This window comes from Myxocyprinus asiaticus, chromosome 47 (genome assembly GCF_019703515.2).
Source record: "Myxocyprinus asiaticus isolate MX2 ecotype Aquarium Trade chromosome 47, UBuf_Myxa_2, whole genome shotgun sequence".
Lineage (NCBI taxonomy): Eukaryota > Metazoa > Chordata > Actinopteri > Cypriniformes > Catostomidae > Myxocyprinus > Myxocyprinus asiaticus.
This window is the reverse complement of record NC_059390.1, coordinates 1,832,118-1,855,498: the sequence shown is the minus strand read 5'-3', so window position 1 is coordinate 1,855,498 and position 23,381 is coordinate 1,832,118. Positions and strand designations below refer to the sequence as shown.

Below are 23,381 nucleotides of genomic sequence, written 5' to 3'. Positions count from 1 at the left end.
CGCGCTTGAACTCAGTTTTATAAAGCGTTGTATCTTGCAAAGATAAATTCATTTTGAGCAAACGAAAATCTATTTTGTGCTTGAATAAAGTTTATTTGAATGTGAATTCTTACATTTTGCTCTCTCCTCCTACCCACTCTGCATGCAAAATACCTTTTTGCTCAAAATATTATCTTGTGCACGCAGAGCATTTTTTGTGCGCTCAAAATATAATTTTGTACGTGCAGAATTGTGGCACAAGTATAACCTCTCTGAATTTCCTCTGTCTGAAGGCTCACTGATCTACGAAAAGCTTGGGGAGAAAGCCTTTGGCTGGCCGGGAAAAATGGCGGCATTTGGATCTATAACTCTACAGAACATAGGAGGTAAAAGAAATGACTTGTTATTGTTTTGTAGTAGGCTATTTAGTTGATAATGTTATCAAACCATTTTTCAGATTTATTTTGAACAAATTTACTTTTTAGTTTCAACAATATATTTTTCATTTTGTTTTTATGTAGTTAAGTGTGAATTTTTAGTTATCATGAATTTCAGCAAGGAACTTATTAGATCCAGCTGTGAATTGTTAATATCAGCTCAGTTTTAATTTCATTGACATTTCTATTTTGTTTTGAGTATTAGTAATCATAGCATAGAAACTTTAAATGCACTTAAAATAAAAAAACGCTGTCAAGTGAAAATACAATTATGAAATGACCAGTTTAGTTTTAGTTAAAGCAATGAATTAATTTTGTTTATTTCATTGATGCATTTCTGCTATGTTGCTGTATAGTTTAGTATCAATTTTAGTATTCATAGTTAAATTCACTTAATAAAATTAAAATGCTGCCATGCTAAAATCGATTATGCAAATGATCCGTTTTTAGTTTCATCAGTGGATTATTAACAGCTATCAGGTCTCATTTTAATGAGATTTCTGTTTTGTTTTTATATAGTTTCATTTTAGTAACCATAGTTAAGGAATTCAGTTAAAAAATAAAAATGCTGTCATGTGCAAAATGTTTGTTTTATTTCTGATAAGTTTTCAACCAGTATTGTTAGTTTTTAGTTTTGCATTAATTTCAGTTTGTTTTTGAATTAATCGTTTTTGTCTTCGCTTTAGCACGTTTGATATATTTATATTAGAGGTCAACCGATAAGTAAGCTGGTGGAAAAGGCCAATAACCGATTAATCGACTGATAGTTTTTATTTTTTCTCCCCAATTTGGAATGCCCAATTCCCAATGCGCTCCAAGTCCTCGTGGTGGCATAGTGACTCGCCTCTATCCGGGTGGCGGAGGACGAATCTCAGTTGCCTCCGCCTCTGAGACTGTCAATCCGCGCATCTTATCACGTGGCTTGTTGAGCGCATTACCGTGGAGACGTAGCGTGTGTGGAGGCGTCACGCTATTCTCCGCGGCATCCACGTACAACTCACCACGCACCCCACCGAGAGCGTGAACCACATTATAGTGACCACGAGGAGGTTACCCCATGTGACTCTACCCTCCCTAGCAACCGGGCCAATTTGGTTGCTTAGGAGACCTGGCTGGAGTCACTCAGAACGCCCTGGATTCAAACTCGCGACTACAGAAGTGGTAGTCAGCATCAATTCTTGCTGAGATACCCAGGCCCTCAACTGATGGTTTTTAAAAAATCGATCCATAGAATAATAAAAAAATATTCTTTCCTTACTATGAAGGGCACAGACATTGAGGCTGCAAAATGAATAAAATCCTAAAAGCAGTTTATTATGCAAACAAAATCCCAATAATAACCAGAGAAATGAAGATTTGGTGCATAACGCTGGACCGGGGACTCTTATTTTGAAATGACAGAGATTTGGCTCCGTTACAATGGTAAATAATTACATATAGAGAAAATTACGCGTTTTTATATGTATATATTTCACCAGATGAGGTTGGGTGATGGTAAGGACTAAGAAAAAAAAGGGCAAAAAATTCAAACTAAATATCGGCAACTATAGGCATATATTTTTTCAGAAAACCGATAGTTCAAAAAAGCAACTATCGGTACCGATTAATCGGTAAAACCGATATATAAACCACAATAATTTATATACTGTAATAATCCTGTCCCAAATGTCTATCAGTGTCCATTGACTGATGTGTGACAATAATGAGTTGTCTTTTGTTTGTCTTCAGCCATGTCCAGCTATCTGTTCATAGTCAAATACGAACTGCCAGAAGTGATAAAAGCGTTCCTCGGCCTGGAGGAGAATTCTGGGTAAGTTCCTCACTGACGTTAAATGAGCGTTTGTGGGTGTATTTAATGCTAGATAACGGTTTAACGTTCACTGTGAATGATTGATGTGATAAATCTCAAACTGTGTGACTGATTTAGCATTGTGTTGGTGTCTGTGATTGGTCAGTTTGAGAGGGAACAGTGTTAACTGGCTCTTCTGCTCATCTGTTTAGTGAATGGTACCTGAACGGTAATCACTTGGTGGTGTTTGTGTCCATCGGAATCATTCTACCACTCTCCCTGCTGAAAAACCTCGGTACGACTTTGTTTTATGCGTATAGATGTGTGCGATGATGTCATGAAGTGTGTATCTCACTGTATTCTCATCCCGCAGGGTATCTGGGGTACACCAGCGGCTTTTCTCTGTCCTGCATGGTGTTCTTCCTGGGCGTGGTACGTTCACTCTCCAGAGAATAACGTGTTGTATGGTATTCTGGTTATTATGCATGCACATTGTACATCTGTTTGTTTGTGTCTGTCTCTCAGTTGATCTATAAGAAGACGATCCTCCCGTGCCCTCTTCCCTTCTTTTACCAACACGAGTCAAACATGAGTATAAACGGTTCTGATGCGTTAGGTCTGTACGCGCTGCAGAACGCCTCGACGCTGGTGTACTTCTCTGACGCGGCGGTGAACGGACCTCACCTGGATCCTCACACGCCCGTCCATGACGCCACGGTCCAGTTCACGTCTCCCCACGAAGACGCCGCAGACATGTGCACGGCCAAATACTTTGTGTTCAATTCTCAGGTGAGGATACAGTAGGATGTAAAAATGTAAATATGGCAAATATTGCACTTGTCAGACCAGCGTGAATGAGTCTTCTGAAGATGTGTGTGAGCTTACGGGCCGTACTGCAAGAGCTGCATACTACATACTGCATAATACAAGAGCATCACGGAGTTTGTGGTGTTTTCCAGACTGTTTACACTGTTCCCATTCTGGCCTTTGCATTCGTGTGTCACCCTGAAGTTCTGCCCATCTACAGCGAACTGAAAGAGTGAGTGGAGAAAAACATTGCTTTACAAAAAACAAAAACAAGGAATGCACTGATATTGAAATATGGCCGATACGATAATTATTTTTATTTTCAATTAATATAATGACATGTGTTATAAATCTTTTTTGTTTTTGTTGTTTTTCCATTTAAACTCAACTAACAATTATGAAATGTACAAATGTCGCTGATACCAGTAACCAATGATTATTTTATTTAACGGTAATTAGTTAATTTCTTACATGATATAATGGTTGATGTTATAATCTGTATTTTTTTTGCCTGTAAAAAAATTAATAAAAATAAAGCTCCACTAACAGGGGGGCCTGGGTAGCTCAGTGGTAAAATCTGCTGGCTACCACCCCTGGAGTTCGCTAGTTCGCATCCCAGGGCGTGCTGAGTGACTCCAGCCAGGTCTCCTAAGCAACCAAATTGGCCCGGTTGCTAGGGAGGGTAGAGTCACATGGGGTAACCTCCTCGTGGTCGCTATAATGTGGTTCGTTCTCGGTGGGGCGCATGGTGAATTGAGCGTGGTTGCCGCGGTGGATGGCGTGAAGCCTCCACACGCGCTACGTCTCCGTGGCAACGCGCTCAACAAGCCACGTGATAAGATGCGCGGATTGACGGTCTCAGACGCGGAGGCAACTGAGATTCGTCCTCCGCCACCCGGACTGAGGCGAATCACTATGCGACCACAAGGACTTACAGCGCATTGGGAATTGGGCATTCCAAATTGGGAGAAAAAGGGGAAAAAAAATCCCCCAAAACAAAAAAAAAAAAAGCTCCACTAACACACAAATAGGAACGATTTATCCAGTATCAATAACTTTTTTTTATTTAACTGTAATTTTAATTTCTTATTTTAAACCGATATAATGGCAGATGTGATAAATTTAGTAATGTTTTGCCTTTTTTATATATATATATATACACACACACACACACACACACACACAAGTTTACATTGTTACCTTATTATTTTTTTTAAGTGGAGCTAAAAAAGTTATTAAAAGTTACTTAACAATAACTAATCATTATTTGTATTTAAATAAATATCATTATTTAAATAATGATACTTATGTATAACCGATATAATGGTATATGTTATAAATCTGTAATATTTTTTTTTTGCCTGTAAAAAAAAAAAAAAAAAAAAAAATAAAAAATAAATATTTACTTGAAAGCTCCACTAACAAAAAATAACAATAAAGATTTGTATTTAACTGTAATTTTTTAATGTAATATTTTAAAGCTGATAATAAATTTTGTCTTTTTTTTTTTTTTAGTGAAGCTTTAATTTACTAATAACTAATCATTATTTTTATTTAAATAACGAATTATTCAAAATGTTATTTATAACTGATATAATGGTAAATGTTATAAATCTGTACTGTTTGCAAAAAAAAAAAAAAGCATATACTTTAAAGCTCCACTAACAATAAATATGAATAATATAACCAATACCGATAACTAATCTGCTTGCAATATCTGACTCGTGTATAAAGAATCCTAATATTTTTGGTCTAATATTTTTTGTTTACATTTTGTCACTGCAGTCGTTCTAGGAAGAAGATGCAGACCGTTTCAAACCTGTCGATTTTGGCAATGCTGGTTATGTATCTGCTTTCTGCCCTCTTTGGATATCTGACCTTCTATGGTATGTCTCACACACACACACACACACACACACACACACACACACTTCTCTGAACATACACACCTTTAACATACAAGCCTATTACATCACAACATTACAGTGGAGACTTTACCTGTTACCATAACACTCTCTCTCTCTCTCTCTCTCTCTCTCTCTCTCTCTCTCTCTCTCTCTCTCTCTCTCTCTCTCTCTCTCTCAGATCATGTGGAGGCAGAGTTGTTACACACATTCACTAAGGTGTATAAGTTTGATACGCTGCTTCTGTTGGTGCGTTTGGCTGTGTTGACGGCAGTAACGTTGACTGTTCCCATAGTGCTGTTTCCTGTGAGTACTCGAACACACATTTGCATACAAAACACCAACAAACTATCTATCTATATACAATAAAATGTAAAAAAAATAATAATAATAATATATATATATGTGTGTGTATATATATATATATATATATATATATATATATATATATATATATATATATATATATATATATATATATAAAATTGTTTTAAAAACACTCCAATTTGGAAACTAAATTAAATGAAAAAATATTATTTATAAAATAATATTTTTATGTAATATTAATGCAGACAGAGGGCGCCCAAGAGCTGTGGCTTCTTTGGCTGTTTTTATGGCCATGCTTACACTCACAGTCTCTCTCTCACACACACACACACACACACACACACACTCTCTCTCTCTCTCTCTCTGAGGGAGAGGCTGAGCATTGGGAATGGAATATTACCAGATGCAGTGCAGAAAGTGCAGTTACATCGAGCGTCCACCGGAGTCACTATAAACACACAACACACCGCTGCAGCTCTGATAATGCAGAAACTGTAAAATGTGGTCTTTCACATTTCATGGGAATTATTTTTCTGCACGGTTTAGCTCTGTTTGAAAATTAGAATGGAATAAGCCAGAGCACAAAATTAAAACAAAATTTGTCATTTTTGTTAACATCAAACCAAGCCATATCTGACTTATATAACAAGCCAGAACTTTTAAAACTTGGCTATAGATATGTTGCATTGAATTACTTCTTTTATAGACTTTAGTAGGGTTAGTTGTCATTTGTTGAGGACAGAATTTTTATTTTGGGGTGCACTGTCCCTGAAGCACAGTTCTGTTGCTGTTTGAAGCTGTACATTTGAGATCAGGGGTTGTAGAGTTTGTGTCAATTTGTGTTTCCAGGGAGTTCTTGGCCTTCAGGATTCTCTTAAATGTCACTGCCTTTGTGAGCGAGATTTCTATTGTTCGGTCTGAGACTCTGAGTCCTTGACTCAACCACTCAGACAACACTTACTAACAAAACCATGACAAACAGTTGATACAAGAGATCTGTTTTTATTGTAAATGTGCCGTAAACGTTATTGAGAGACTCCACGATGAGCTCAGAATGATGATGGGACTGCGGTGATTGTAGTGATGCTTAATGGTGTAATTATCAGATCAGTTGTTTGATCTGAAGGCATGTTTGACCTTAAACAGTCAATGAGATTAAATTCTGTCATCATTTACTCACCCTCATGTTGTTCCCAACACATGACTTTCTGTCTTCTGTGGAACATAAAAGGAGACAGTGAAACACAGTGAAGAACACGAAACATGTCAAGAACATTTCCAGGTCTTATTTCACCCCAAACGCAATAGAAAGAAATAAGATGTGTACATTTTGCTTTAAAAATTAAAGCTGTTTTTAGATGAACCCTCAAAGAAATATTGTAGCCTATGTTTAAGATTTACACATTTAATTTTTTTAGCAAAATTCCATCAAGCTGAATTTTGTAATGTTTAACTAAATTAAATTAAAACGTAATATATATATATATATATATATATATATATATATTTTTTTTTTTTTTTTTTTATCAAAGTTTACTAAATTTTATGAAATTGAGATGTGTACATCTTAAAATAATTTTGAGTGCATTAAGATTGCATTGTGACATTATTTTGATTTGTGGTAGAATGATTTGGGTCCGATAAATCGTGCGATATTCGTAATTTTTTAATTATCGGCATTGGCCGATTTGTTTCTTGAGGGCGCTGAGAATCGCCTGCTTGCATGTGAAGCGACAGACATGTCTTTTGACAAGTTTTCTTGTTACGTGCCATCGTGTTACTACAATAATAGACCGGTGTGCAACACAGTGTCATTTAAACGGTCCGCATATCAGAGCCGCGACAGACACGTTTGAGCTCATAATGTTTGTTTCATTCTCCCTCTCTCTCCTCAACAGTTCCCTGTAACTTTTAACTGTCTTGTCTAATGATAAAAAGGCAAATATCAATAAAACTAATATCATATACCGTCTGCAAATATGAGCGTATCTTGTTTAAACAGATGTAATAAACCAACCTCACAAAACTTGAGCAGATATCATCCTGTGGAGCATTCATTTATTTACCTCTAAAGCATGTATTCTAACAGTCTCTCCTCAACAGTTCCCTGTAACTTTTCTAATGATAAAAGGTAAATATCAATATTACTTCTATTATATACCATCTGCAAATATGCAGATATCTCATTTAAACAGATGTAATTCACAAACCTCTAGAAATTCAGCGTTATTTTTCCCCGTCGAGCGCTCATCTAATATCTTCCTGCAAAAAAATGCATTTGCTGTCGCTGATGTCTTCACTGAAGTTTCGCTAGCTGCTACATTCTCCATGATTTACAATTGTTTTGTCAGACCAGCAAAGCAGCCAGATAACTCCGCCCCTTCCGCTACAAAGTCACGAGTGCTGAGTGCATGAACTGTCCAACAGTGCACACTCCGTTTTGACGGTTGAAGTGCACACAAATAGTATACTACTTTTTGTTGCATTTTCAGTGTAAACCTACTTCTCGCATTACTTGCACTACAGAATGAAGTAGAATAGTGTGTGATTTGGGACGCACCTATAGTAGCCGCTAGCTAGCTAGACATCCGCTAATGTAATATCATTGTGTACCGAACAAGACCACACTGACAATGCAATACAGCTATCACTGAACACAACAACAACTCCGACATCAACACCATTGCTGTTTATTTATGTGCTATATAGTTAAATGTGTTTTCATGATGCATAGCGCTGTCACGTCCGTACATTTTTTAACAGTCTTTTAGTGGACATAATGACATGTAGGCTTAGTATGCAATTAGCAATGTAGCTGACATGCGTCGGGCCAAAACCAGGCAGAAGAACGTTGTCGGAAACGTTAAAAATAATGACCATGGGGCCTGGGTAGCTCAGTGGTAAAGACGCTGGCTACCACCCCTGGAGTTCGCTAGTTCGAATCCAGGGCGTGCTGAGTGACTCCAGCCAGGTCTCCTAAGCAACCAAATTGGCCTGGTTGTTAGGGAGGGTAGAGTCACATGGGGTAACCTCCTCGTGGTCGCTATAATGTGGTTCGTTCTCAGTGGGGCGCATGGTGAGTTGTGCATGGATGCCGTGGTGGATGGCGTGAAGCCTCCACATGCGCTATGTCTCCGTGGCAACGTGCTTAACAAGCCACATGATAAGACATGCGGGTTGACTGTCTCAGGAAACTGGGATTTGTCCTCCACCACCCGGACTGAGGCGAATCACTATGCGAAAATAATGACCATGAGGAGTCAAACGTCCACTGAAGATGATGAAATTGTGGAGACGAGAACGGAGTATACTACTTGAACTTCAAATTAAAAGGTAGCTTTTCTGTGAAGTTTACTTGTAAACAAACAAGTTGTCTAACAAACGTGGAATACATTTATGGTATGAATTGGATATCGTGATAAATATCGATATCAAGCGATTGAAGACAAAACATATTGTGATAATATTGGCCATATTGCCCAGACTGAACTACCTCCCAACAATGTGAAGAACGGTGTGTTTCTTTACACAGAAGAGACGTGACTGTCCGCCATTGTTCCCGTCCTTGTGTGGGTCACGAGTAAAATGTCACACATTCGGTCCTGCGGTCAGTGCAGGACTTCAGAAGCCCTCACCGGTGGATGCCGAATACTTCAAGGGCGAACAGAATTGTCACACCCGAGTGACGGCCACTTCGAGTTTTCAACTTCAAACTTCAACCCAGTGTCTCTTTTTAAAAGACTGTCTGATCAGAGAAAGATGGACGATTATGCAGTGCTTTTGTGGAGTCTGTCTGCTGTCCAATTATTTCAAATGATGTGTTACGAGGTGTTGAATATCCAAGAAAAAGATTCTGAGCTTACTGGCAAACCCAACTTTGTTCTTTGTCTCGGTTGTTTGTCCTGAAATTCCTTAAGAGAAAAATAACGAGTCACGAATGTTAATTGTTTACACACAGTAAGAGAATAGAGCTGTAAAATGAATGTAGATACTTTGATCTAGGAATGTTTGAGTTCATATTGGAATCTCTGACATTTGCAGACTTTGGGGGTCGTTGTATCTAAGAAGCAAAAGACCTTCGCAAAGCTGTTTTTGCTCTTCATTCAATGTCCAATTCATATCGAAGACTTTGGAATTTATTTATTTATATATTTTCATATTTGGTGTGTTGCAGGGAGGCTGAAGGATACTAAAAATGTACATCTGCTTCAAGTTGAATTTTGTCAGCTTTTAGGAATACTCTTAACATATAGATGACCCCAAAGCTAACCGACATGAAAAGCTACAAAACTCCAATTTTGATTTCTTAGTGTCTTTAAAAAGATATCATTGTTGCATCTGATATATGTTGGACTCAAACACTAATATTTGATGCTATAGAACTTTAGAGGAAAGTTAAGGCACGTGTAATACGATCTGTATTTACATTTGCAAGATATTTGAGAGCGATGCACGTCAGACTCTGTCAGTCATACTGTTACTTCCTGCTGCTGGCTGATGCAACTTTGCCACACGGTTACACTGTTAATCCCGTCTGACGCCCCGCCCTGAGCCCTGCAGTTGTGTATGGTGAACTTTGCCCTAGTGTGCTCTGGTTCTCAGGCTCTGAGCGGATCATTTCGGGTCCTGTGACCTGCTCAGATCATTCACTCATGCAGCTCACCTGCTCAGTCATACACAGCGCTGCTCCATTCACAACATTACTGTGTGTGTGGGTTTATTTAGCTATAGTTTGGGGATACATTTGTCCTCAGAAGTGAGCTAAATCTGACAAAACATCCCGAATTAAAGTTATACGTTGTTTTCTAGGGCTATGACGTGGGTTAGGGGTTAGTCTTTAGTTGGGTGATTCTCACGAAACCTGTCAAGAAAGCATCCTACTCCTAAATCAAAAGAAGCAAACAAATTATATTTTGCATATTTAAAATTAAGCCTATTTTCAGTGTGATTCTGACTGCAATGCGAAAAAAGATGTTCATTATGATATTACTGCAATGCGCATATATATATAGTGCAGCACAGTAAAAAAATTACTTTATCATGGTGATGAGGATATATATATATATATATACGCACGCACGCACACACATGTTGTTTTCATTTGTTTTGAATTACCTGTAAAGCCACTGGCTAGCTATTCTGAGAAAGAATGTAATTTTACTGCAGGCTGATGTTCGTTGCATTTGAGTGTAGCAGCTTTTGCATTTCCTGGTGCAATACAAAACGACAGCACTGATAGCTAAAGATATTTGTTGCTCATACTCAAGCTTCGGGTTTTTTCAAAATACTGAAGTATTTAACTTCAGTGCATAACTCGTCCCACACGTTTGTATTAATATTGTGCACACTATTGTGGAAAAATGCATGATTGGTATTCTGGTCTAACCGAACGTTTGTTTGTGTGTTTGCAGATTCGTTCATCAGTCATCACGCTGTGTTTCTCAGGGAAAGAGTTCAGCTGGATCAGACACATCCTCATCGCTGCTGCAATTCTGGCGTTCAATAATCTACTCGTGATTTTCGTCCCCACCATCAGGGATATCTTTGGCTTTATCGGTCAGTAGATGATTTATAAAAACAGATGTTTGTTTCTCTGAGAGGACAACAAACTTTAGCATAAACAATAAATCGTTCTTGTATTCCTGTAGGTTCATCTGCTGCCACAATGCTCATCTTTATTCTTCCGGCAGCATTTTACCTGCGACTGGTCAAGAGTTTACCACTCAAATCACCACAGAAAATATCAGTGAGTACTAACGGGATATAATCGTGATGATTTTGTTAGTAACATATGACTCCGTTATCTCTTTTCATAAAGGCCCGTTACAACCGTGAATAAGTAGGGTTGGGAACATAAAATACTGGAACCTTATGATTTATGATGACACTGTTTTTTACTATGTACTGCCATATTGTTTCGAGGTGGACCTATATATCGGTTTTACCGATTAATCGGTGCGATAGTTGCTTTTTGGAGCTCTCGGTTATTGGTTAAAATCTATGCTGATATCTTTCATATATATATATATTATTTGTGCATTCAGAAAGTATTCAGACCCCTTCGTTTTTTTGCAGCCTTGTGAAAAAAAATAATGATTTAAAGCATTTTAGCATATCAATCTCCATTCCATGCCCCATAATGACAAAGCAAAAACCAGATTTTTGATAACTTGTATTAAAAAGAAAAAACTGAAATATCACATTGACATACTGTAAGTATTCAGACCCTTTGCTATGACACTTGAAATTTAGCTCAGGTGCATCCCATTTCTCTGGATCATCTTTGAGATGTTTCTACACTTTGATTGGAGTCCACCTGTGGCAAATTCAACTGATTGGACATGATTTGGAAAGGCACACACTGGTCTAAAGTATTATAGCTGAAAATGCATATCAGAGCAAAAACCAAGCCATGCGGTCAAAGGAACTGCCTGCAGAGCTCAGAGACAGGATTGTTTTGAGGCACAGATCTGGGGAAGGATATAAACAAATTTTGGCTGCATTGAAGGTTCCCAAGAGCACAGTGGCCTCCATAATTCTTAAATGGAAGTTTGGAACAACAGGACTCTTCCTAGAGCTGGCCGCCCTGAGAAGAGCCTTTGTAAGAGAGGTGACCAAGAACCCAATGGTTACTCTGGTTGAGCTCCAGAGATCATGTGTGGAGATGGGAGAAACTTGCAGAAGGACAACCATCACTGCAACATGCCACCGATCTGGGCTTTATGGCAGAGTGGCCAGACGGAGCTTCCCCTCAGTGTAAGACACACAAAAAATCACCTAAAGGACTCTCAGACTGTGAGAAACAAGATTCTCTGGTCTGATGAAATGAAGATTGAACTGTTTGGCCTCAATTCCAAGCGTCATGTCTGGAGGAAACCAGGCACCCCTCATCACCTGCCCAATACCATCCCAACGGTGAAGCATGGTGGTGGTAGCATCATGCTGTGGGGGTGTTTTTCAGCAGCAGGGACTGGGGGAATGATCAGGGTTGAAGGATAGTTGAACGCAGCAAAATACAGAGATATCCTTAATGAAAACCTGGTCCAGAGCGCTCAGGCCCTCAGACTGGGCCGAAGGTTCATCTTCCAACAGGGCAATGACCCTAAGCTAAGCACACAGTCAAGACAATACAAGAGTGGCTTCGGGACAACTCTGTGAATGTCCTTGAGTGGCCCAGCCAGATCCCGGACTTGAACCCAGTCGAACATCTCTGGAGAGACCTGAAAATAGCTGTCCACCGACGGTCCCCATCCAACCTGACAGAGCTTGAGAGGATCTGCAGAGAAGAATGGCAGAAAATCGCCAAATCCAGGAATGCAAAGCTTGTCGCATCATACCCGAAAAGACTTGAGGCTGTAATCGCTGCCAAAGGTGCTTCAACTAAGTACTGAGTTAAGGGCCTGAATACTTATGTCAATGTGATACTTCAGTTTTTTCTTTTTAATAGATTTGCAAAGTTATCAAAAATCTGGTTTTTGCTTTGTCATTATGGGGCATGGAGAGTAGATTGATGTGATAAACTAAATAATTTAAAGCATTTTAGCACAAGGCTGCAACGTAACAAAATGTGGAAAAAATTAAGGGGTCTGAATACTTTATGAATGTATTGTGTGTGTGTGTGTGTGTATATGTATGTATGTATGTATACACTACAACGGCAAATGGGTCGAAAACGGTCTCCATTACATCATACTTTGGAAAACAGTTGGCATAAGGAAACTGACAATGGAGGCTTCATGCCTAAATGTATTAGTGTGGATGTGGCCTGATTATATACTATTTTACTTTAAATTTAGATTTATATATATCGAATATCTTCAAAAGCCAGAAATGTATCAAGAAGAATTGAGCTACATTGTCCAGCTCTAATACCGAGCACCAGAAAAGCTCTTGGACAGCACGTACAGGACGTTCCATTTTCAGGCTGCATTACAAATGTCAAACGTCCCTTCAGATGCATGTATGTTTTAAAAGAAGTAGCATGCATTGCCTGTGTTACAGCTCAGTGTGCAAACCTCACATACGTTCTCTCTGCGTCCACAGGCGGCCATTTTTCTGGTGGTGGGTATCATCTTCATGATCGGCAGCTTGTCTCTCATCGTATTAGACTGGATCCACAACCCGCCTGGCTCTAAAGGTGCTCACTAAACAGTGCACTCAGAAGGTGCTGAAACTGAAGACCCTCCATCACAAGAACATGGATGTTCAGTTTGGATTGAACCCTGTGACTCCACCTCCCCCTCTTTCTCGTCCAGCTCTCGCTTGTTGTTTTAAGTTCTCATTTATGTTTTCTCAAACCTTGCATCACTGTTTTCACGAGTGTCAGATAGACGTGAAAGTGAATTCACGGGGGAGAATGACAGCGGGCACAAGTGACGCTTCTCCATAATGACGCGGACGATTGTTGCGTCTCTCCCGCAGATAGAGATGTTTAAAGACCCCATGAAATCAAAACTGGAGTTTTGTATGAGGAGCTTAGAAGTCATCTCCATGCTAGTGTATGTTAACTGAACTTTCAGCAGACGTGCATTTCAAATTTGCAGTCTTTTTTTTTTTGTTGAGAAAACTGAGCGAAAATATTGGTGACATCATCTTGCACTCAGGGGTGTATGCAAATTATTATCCAATAAAATGCTCACTAGAATGAAAATGTCCCCTCGCCATAACGCTGTGAGGTAAACTAAAGACTATTAGCTATTAACTATTATTAGGCATTTAGCATTGAAAAGTTTCACCGCTTTTTATTTTTAATAAAATTATTTTATTTTATTTTAAATTGGAATATTTTATTTACGACTTGCTGAATAGTCTCCATGGTAATTTTCCATAATGGGGCAATGATTGCCCCCTGGATTTGATTTTCAGGGGCATTTTTGACCTTTTTATAAGGGCTTTTTTTACATATATAAAATGTACTGTCACTCTTTTATTGAAATACCTCAAAATAATAAATGTACATAAGTTCTCAGTATGAATAATTAGACTGAGAATATATATTACGTCCTACCCATAAATTGAATCAACGACAAATTCTATTTCATGTGATAATGTCGATAACTAGGCTTAGAATTGAGTATTAAGAACTATATCAAATGTTATAAATTATTAATATTTTTTTTAAAACATTACAGGGGCATTTTTTGCCTCCACATTTTGAATTTCAAGGGCATTTTTGTTACATTTGGTGGTGTTTTTGCCCCAAGCCCCCCTTAATTTTTGATATGCATATAGAAAAAGCATGAACACTAATGCTTAGCGTTGCATTTTTGCTATGCTTCTAAAATTTCTCAAATCCATGAAAGTTTACATTTTCAGGGGAAATAAACTTTTTTTCAATCAGTAAACATGTTGGGAATTAAAATAAACGATTACAGGTCAAATACATACTTGGAAAATTGCTAAATTTGCTCAAAGTATTAGCAATTGTGTCGACTAGCCTTTTTCCTTTTTGTGCGACTAGCAAGCTCGGACAGTCAGTATGCAAATATTTCCCGCCAAAACTCTTGTCATGATCCAGTTCAGAGTGTCGGCTATTGTTATGTGCTGTTTGGGATGAATATTTAATAAATATTAGATGTTATTTAATTGCTTGAAATAAATGTTGCAGTTATGCTATGCTGGGTCAACACACAAAACTGCATTTCTCAAGTGATTTCATGGGGTCTTTAATACAGAGAGAGAGAGTTGGGTCGAATGGTTCATCGAATGAAGAGCACTTTTGTTTTGTTGTCATCAAATACACTTTCATACTCATGTTTGACTTCATCAGGCAACATTAGTCATTGATAATTTTTTGTTTATTTTTAAAAGTATAGCTCACTCAAACTTGAGGATACGATTCATTTTTGGATGAACTATTCCTTTAACATTACCATTTGAATCACATTTCCTCTATGCGAGGGGAAAGGTCCAGTTATCAAACTTTTGTACCAAAATGAAGAACATGTGCATACAGTCTGGTCCGAGAAACTGTAGTTTTCCTCTCAAGTGGTTCCATGCAACCTGAACGGCGTAGTTGGACAGTCTACACGATAACAGGGAGATTTCTGACCGATACCTCTTTATTAAGAGGATTTTATAATCCGTGAGCTCAGCGAGTGAACTCTTTGTTGCCCTCGAGTTCTTGCTTTTCAACGCAGATGTCTCAACAGCAGCAATTAGCTTACAGAAGGAGTTTAGATAACATTTGAACCGCATTATGCCACGCCAAATGGGCCGTGCAATGAACACGGTAACTGCTGACTCATTTTATAAAATCAAGTCATCACGCACAAGCCCCGACCTGAAACGGCCTTCAGATCGCTCGCCTCGAGCTTGATAAATCGGCTTGTATTTTAAATGCATGATTTGTGCCTTCGCCATCTCCCTGTGCTGTATCCGACTGCACTGCCTTGCTGGAGAAAGTTACGTTTACAGAACTGAGCGTTAACGGACAGTCGCACTTTTCTACGATAAGCGCTCGGACAGGTCCAGCCAAAGTGGACGATATTTAAAGATCCTTTGGTGATCGACTTAACTCATAAAGCAAATATTTCAAATGAAATGGTATGATATTTTTGCATGTTTTAAATCACAAACATGGTCTTTTTGGACATTGTATATGGTCTGTAAATAGTCTTTAGGGGGGGTCATTGATGGATGCTGGAAGGGACGATGCATCAAATGTTCGCCTGTAGAGTTTTAATCTTTTTGATGTTGTTGTATGTTTCTGCCATCATGCCTTTTTTTTTCTTTTGTAAATTTGTAGAAAAGTCATTGTATTTCTATTGTACCTCCTTGACCGTTTTTATGCTAAAAATGGAGTTGTTACTTGATTAGTTAGCAGGCGAAATGGTACTTGAGACTCCCAGAGGCTCGCGTACGGCTCACTTGGAAAAACAAGGGCCGTAGTTCCTCCTGTGATTCATGTAGAATGGAATTTCCGTCATTTAGAGAAGCTACATCCTGGAACTCCAAAATTATGTTTAAGTGGCAACGCTTATTACGCCAAAATGGGAGTTTTATAAAATTCTTTTGATTTTGTTCATAATAAAATGGCGTTTCGAACAGAATGGTTCGCCCATTGAGGTTGCTACCAAACGATTTTAAAACTGCCCTTTTGTTTGTTTTTACATGGCAGTCAAGTAGAGACGTCACAGTTTTCATGAAACTCTGAATTCCGGTAATTCCGGCGTGACGTGAATGCAGCATTATTTAACGTCTCTGAATCTGAGCTACAGACGATACATCAGACGAATGTTCGGCTATTTTAAACATCTGTTATGTTTTTGAAAAACCACCTGCCACAGATTGTGTTGAGATGTTTAGCAAGATTGTCCTCCACCGTTTACCTCTGAAAACTACGTATTGGACTGTTGAACATTGTACAATGTATGTGTGTGTTCGTAAATGTCTTTAAAATGTAATATGTATTTTAAAGTCAACATGAAATCAAACTTCACCCGATTTACTTAATTCACACTTCTGGACTTCTTGTGCACAATTTATCATGTACGTTACTTAAAAGTTAAATAAAATAGTTTCCGGAATCTTTCGTCAAAATATAATAACTTGCTCCGCCCCACAAGCATCTTTGCGTTTTGGATGACATCAGTAAGGCCTCTTATTTTTAAGCCCATCCCCTCCAACACCCTGGCTCCATTCTGGTATGTTAAACCCACTTTTTACAGTCCAGTCAATTCCTAATGGATTAAATCCCCCTATATATATATTTCATTCAGAAATGTTTCGCATTACAGAAGTAAAATGGGTTGCAAACGCTATTTCATGTTGACTTTGTGTTTTTGTGCTCCTGAACACAACGGTTGGTCTGTATGCTGGTTTGTCTTGCTGCTCTTTGTCTGTAGCTTCCTTCAGGGATGATGTGCAGGAAGTTTATCGATTCCTCATTCAAACTGTGTTCTGAATGTACAAAATGTAAATGTAGTTTTCATTTGTTTGTTAATGTGAAATGAACTCAGTATCCAGTATTTTTAGCTGATGTAGAGGAACACAGGAAGTCTTGAGAAATGAGGTTAAACCTCGTCCGCTCACTAACTGCCATCAAAACCAACAAAACTGTTAATCCACCGTCAGCCAATCAGCTGCGGCCTTCTGCGGATCAACTAATCACAAGATGTCAGTGGAGGATTTTTGTATCACTGAAGCTGTGTCTGTATTATGTAACATGAAAAATAAAGAAATATGAAATGATGTCTGTCTTTGTTTTTCTTGATGGTGAACTGGCATAGATTTTTTTGTTACCATGGTGATGTGAGGATGATAGAAAACAGATACATTATGGTAATAAGATCAGAAATAATGAGATAAATGTCACAAACGTATTGGTCTCATTTATCTCCAAAAATAAATAAGTATAAACGTATGAGTGTGTATGTATGTGTGTATATTCAGTGTATGTGTGTGTGTATATATATATATGTATGTATGTGTATATGTATGTATATACAGTTGTGCTCAAACGTTTGCATACCCTGGCAGAAATTGTGAAATTTTGGCATTGGTTTTGAAAAGTCTTTTATTTAAGGATAGTGATCATATGAAGCCATTTATTATAACATAGTTGTTTGGCTCCTTTTTAAATCATAATGATGACAGAAATCACCCAAATGGCCCTGATCAAAAGTTTACACACCCTTGAATGTTTGGCCTTGTTACAGACACACAAGGTGACGCACACAGGTTTAAATGGCAATTAAAGGTTAATTTCCCACACCTGTGACTTTTTAAATTGCAATTAGTGTCTGTGTATAAATAGTCAATGAGTTTGTTAGCTCTCATGTGGATGCACCGAGCAGGCTAGATACTGAGCCATGGGGAGCAGAAAAGAACTGTCAAAAGACCTGCATAACAAGGTAATGGAACTTTATAAAGATGGAAAAGGATATAAAAAGATATCCAAAGCCTTGAAAATGCCAGTCAGTACTGTTCAGTCACTTATTAAGAAGTGGAAAATTCTGGGATCTCTTGATACCAAGCCAAGGTCAGGTAGACCAAGAAAGATTTCAGCCACAACTGCCAGAAGAATTGTTCGGGATACAAAGAAAAACCCACAGGTAACCTCAGGAGAAATACAGGCTGCTCTGGAAAAAGATGGTGTGCCCAAGGTCCCTGCTGATCTGTGTGAATGTGTCTTAGGCATGCTGCATGGAGGCATGAGGACTGCAGATGTGGCCAGGGCAATAAATTGCAATGTCCGTACTGTGAGACGCCTAAGACAGCGCTACAGGGAGACAGGAAGGACAGCTGATCATCCTCGCAGTGGCAGACCACGTGTTACAACACCTGCACAGGATCGGTACATCTGAATATCACACCTGCGGGACAGGTACAGGATGGCAACAACAACTGCCCGAGTTACACCAGGAACGCACAATCCCTCCATCAGTGCTCAGACTGTCCGCAACAGGCTGAGAGAGGCTGGACTGAGGGCTTGTTGTAAGGCAGGTCCTTACCAGACATCACCGGCAACAATGTCGCCTATGGGCACAAACCCACCTTCGCTGGACCAGACAGGACTGGCAAAAAGTGCTCTTCACTGTCTCACCAGGGGTGACGGTCGGACTCGCATCTATCGTCGAAGGAATGAGCGTTACACTGAGGCCTGTACTCTGGAGCGGGATCGATTTGGAGGTGGAGGGTCTGTCATGGTCTGGGGCGGTGTGTCACAGCATCATCGGATTGAGCTTGTTGTCATTGCAGGCAATCTTAACGCTGTTCGTTACAAGGAAGACATCCTCCTCCCTCATGTGGTACCCTTCCTGCAGGCTCATCCTGACACGACCCTCCAGCATGATAATGCCACCAGCCATGTTGCTCGTTCAGTGTGTGATTTCCTGCAAGACAGGAATGTCAGTGTTCTGCCATGGCCAGCGAAGAGCCTGGATCTCAATCCCATTGAGCACGTCTGGGACCTGTTGGATCGGAGGGTGAGGGCTAGGGCCATTCCCCCCAGAAATGTCCGGGAACTTGCAAGTGCCTTGGTGGAAGAGTGGGGTAACATCTCACAGCAAGAACTGGCAAATCTGGTGCAGTCCATGAGGAGGAGATGCACCCCCCCCCCCCCTTCAGTTTATGGCTTAGTTGTTGAATCTTTTTATGTTCATGCAAATATTTACACGTTAAGTTTGCTGAAAATAAATGTGTGTGTGAAATGTGTATATACTGTTTGTATAAATATATAAAGGGACTATATAAAATGTGTGGGGCTAAATGTGACCTAGACATGTTCAGGTTTTATGAAATGTACTCCTATAATATTATATTTAAGTGTATATGCAAAACAGCACATGATGCAACTGAAGTTTAGTTTATTTCTGTTTTTGTTCTAGAAAATCAGGCTGAATGGACAGCTGTAAATTATTACCTGTCTATTGTTTAAACACAGAGTTTATATGTTAGAGTGTGTATTTCTGCTGTTGTTTCACACACACCTTTAAACAGGAGTGCACTGTAATGCCAGTGTTTCATGTACTTCAAACATACCAACATCTGCACCTATATACCACAACACACGTGACCCAGAGCTCATGATTAATGCAGCACCATGAGTCTGTTTACAGTCTGAAAGAATGAACCTTTAATGTCATTCACAGTATACTGCAGACGGGGTGTGTGTGTGTTTGTGTGTGTGTGTGTGTGTGTGTGTGTGTGTGTGTGTGTGTGTGTGTGTGTGTGTGTGTCAGGATGCAGGTCACAGTCTCGGCATGAATCATGTCAACAGCTGCTTACATAAGACCACCATACAAGCACATCTGGATGGTCTGATCTCCTCTCTCGCTCACTCTCTCTGTCTCTGTGTGTCTCTCTGCCCTGGTTTAAGGACGGGCAGCTAATATCCAGCATTACTGTATGATACTGTATATCAGAATACTCTTCATTTGAGTCTGTGTGAAGTTTCTGTTTATTTTTTATTGCCATCCTTGTACGAAACAAAACATATGTGCAATGTTTTAAATATAAAGGACATTAATACAGTTTTCTAAATTAAGTTGTGTTTGTCTGGTATCTGTTGCTCCAATGTCTTATTCATTTGTGTGCAGCTCCTTTCTATAAGGAGGGTGTTAAAGCATAACACATTTCTACTCTGTGTTGTGTCCAAGTGTTTACACTCATAAACTCACATTCAAGGAATGCGTGTGTGTTCTTCTATAGGTGTATTTAGCTATATTTTAGGGACAAAATTGCTTTTAATATAGATATGATTTTTAATTGTAACTTTATATCTTTTAAAAACACAAGCAGTGCCCAACCCTATGTTTATGACCTTTAAAGACATGTCTCATCAGTATTGTTTTCACAATAGTTTTATTCAAGTAATTAATCACCATTAATGAAGCTCTTGAGTTTTGAAAAGAACAGTAGATCCCCTCAGGAGATACTGAACAAAACTATAACCACACCTGTTGGTTGTGCATTTTTACTGGAAACAATTATTCTCAAGTGGAATGAATGTGACTGATTTGGACGAACACCCAACTTATAAGTATTAACTTTTTTGGGTAATTCATCCAGCACAGTTTGTGCTCCAGACATGAATGATACTTTAAATGATGTGGCCTGTTTAGGAGAGGTGTGCTGTTATTTGACTGAGAGAGCAGACTTAAGTTTTCCACCTTGTGGATGAATAAACAGTTGAAAGAATCCCATTGACACATTGAAGGAGGGACCCGAGCTGTATCTAGACAGCAGAATGTCAAAGAGGCTTTGAAGGTGGGCACTTTTGACTTGGGGTAGAAAGCAACTACCCAGAACACCCCATAGATATACATACATAGATACTTTAGCAACTGCATAGCAACGCTCTAGCAACTACATAGGAACATGTTAACAGCCACTCAGAACACCTTAGCAGCTGCATAGCAACACCTTTGTAACCACCCAGAACAACCTGAGCAACGCACTAGCAACCACTAACCCTAAAAACCACTCAGAACACCTTAGCAACACTCTAGCAACCACTCATAACACCCTTACAACTGCATAACAACGCTCTAGCAACCACATAGGAACATGCTAAAAACCACTCAGAACACCTTAGCAGCCGCATAGCAACACTCAAGCAACCACACGGAGACATACTAGCAACCGCATAGAAACCCTCTAAAAACCACATGAGCATGCTAAAAACCACGCAGAACACTCTATCGCAGGGGTCGGCAACCAGACCTCTAGCATAGAAACCCCCTAGAACCACATGAACATGCTAAAAGCAACTCAGAACAATTTATCAGCTGTATAGCAACACACACTGAAAACTACTCAGAACCACTTAACAACCACATAGCAACACCCTAGCAAACACCCTCGCAACCACATAGCATCACTCTTGCAACCTCAACATGCTAAAAACCACTCAGAACACCTGAACAGCTGCATAGCAACACCCTTGGAACAACCCAGAACAACCAGAGCAACCTCATAGAAACACCCTAGCAACCACATGGGAACATGCTAAAAACCACTCAGAACACCCTATCAGCTGTATGACAACACACTTAAAACCACTAAGAACAATTTATCAACAACTGCATAGCAACACCCTAGTAACCACCAATAAAACCCTAACAACTGCATAACAAAGCTTTAGCAACCACATAGGAACATGCCAAAAACCACACAGAACACCCTTTGGCAACCACATAGCAATGCTCTAGCAACCACATACAACACATTAGCAACTGCATAGAAAACCTCTAAAACCACATGAACATGCTAAAAGCCACCCAGAACACTCTATCAGCTGTATAGCAACACACTAAAAACCACTCAGAACCACTTAGCAATTGCATAGCAAAACCCTAGCAAACACCCTCGCAACCACATAGGAACATGCTAAAAACCACTCAGAACACCTTAACAACTGCATAGCAACACCCTAGCAAACACCCTTGATTTTCGAACTACATAGCAACACTAGCAACCACATAGGAACATGCTAAAAACCACTCAGAACACCTTAACAGCTGCATAGCAACACCCTTGTAACCACCCAGAACAACCAGAGCAACCTCATAGCAACACCCTTGCAACCACATAGCAACACTCTAGAAATCTCATAGGAGCATGTTGAAAACCTCTCAGAACACCTTAACAACTGCAACCACACAGAACACCCTATCAGCAGTATGGCAATACACTAAAAACCACTAAGAACACCTTAGCAACAACTGCACAGCAACACCATAGCAGCTGCATAGCAACTCCCTAACAACTACCCTAGCAACTGCATAGGAACATGCTAAAAACCACACAGAACATCGTGCACCTTAGCAACCACTTATTCCTGCCTGAAATTATGGTGTGTCCACCAGGTACTGTTTCACATATTGACATATTGCCGCTTCAATTAAAGCCTACAGATATTTGTTGAGTCATTCTAGCGGGCAGTGCCCCTGTGGCTGGCACACATACAGTCTCTGCCAGACTGAAAGCTCAATTTAAAACCCTATGAAGTCCAAATCACAAAGACTCTGGTCTAGATAGAGGCACTTTTAGCAAGAGCTGTTCACTTTTAGTGTGGAATCACATGAGGCGCATGAGTTCACTAGATGTTCATCCTGAGAGAGATTATACCAGTCAGGTCATGTGAGGATTGTGTTGCCTGGCTTGAGAGGGCATATCAGTGTAGTGCATGAGTCCAGGAGGTGGATTCACTGCCCTGAGAACTGTACACTGTCATGACTTAAAATGGGTCTCAGGTCTGCTCTGATAGGGTCACAAACAGCAGGGGGGGGAAACAATGCTAAATGCAAATAATAAAAAGCAACTAACCATGCAATCATGCATAGTTAGGATTGTAACTTAAAAGGGAGGAGAAAATGCCTCCAATATCTTTTGTCGTTGACGTCAAAGGCCGTGTGTCCACTTAAAACTCTCTGGCAGTTTGGCACAAAGTCACTTGGTAGAAGCTATCTAGCCAAATTAGGCAGGTGCCAACATGCCATGAACAAAACTGAATGCAAGATAATAATAAAAACATATGACCCTGACTAAACAATAAATGAGTTTACTTTTGCAAAATATGCAATTTTGCTGCTGTGTTTGGTCCTGAAGCAAAACCAGTTGTGAAGCACTGCTGTAGATCTTCAGCTGAAATCGAATCAGGTAATGGCACACCTGTGCACTCCAGAATCACTC

General features: G+C 39.4%; 1 protein-coding gene across 3 annotated transcripts in view; it reads left to right on the top strand.

The window, feature by feature from the left end:
* Positions 1 to 17,435, top strand: part of LOC127436972 (sodium-coupled neutral amino acid transporter 4-like) — a 34,484-nt gene extending 17,049 nt beyond the window's left edge. For all 3 annotated transcript variants that reach the window (XM_051691519.1, XM_051691521.1, XM_051691520.1), the window contains exons 6-16: positions 273 to 365; positions 2,145 to 2,226; positions 2,418 to 2,500; positions 2,579 to 2,637; positions 2,731 to 2,994; positions 3,165 to 3,244; positions 4,798 to 4,898; positions 5,098 to 5,222; positions 10,655 to 10,799; positions 10,892 to 10,989; positions 13,287 to 17,435. In XM_051691519.1, coding sequence (XP_051547479.1) covers positions 273 to 365; positions 2,145 to 2,226; positions 2,418 to 2,500; positions 2,579 to 2,637; positions 2,731 to 2,994; positions 3,165 to 3,244; positions 4,798 to 4,898; positions 5,098 to 5,222; positions 10,655 to 10,799; positions 10,892 to 10,989; positions 13,287 to 13,391 — 1,235 coding nt within the window. In that variant the 3' untranslated portion in view covers positions 13,392 to 17,435. The remainder of the gene's footprint in view (positions 1 to 272; positions 366 to 2,144; positions 2,227 to 2,417; positions 2,501 to 2,578; positions 2,638 to 2,730; positions 2,995 to 3,164; positions 3,245 to 4,797; positions 4,899 to 5,097; positions 5,223 to 10,654; positions 10,800 to 10,891; positions 10,990 to 13,286) is intronic.
* Positions 17,436 to 23,381: the final 5,946 nt, after the last annotated feature.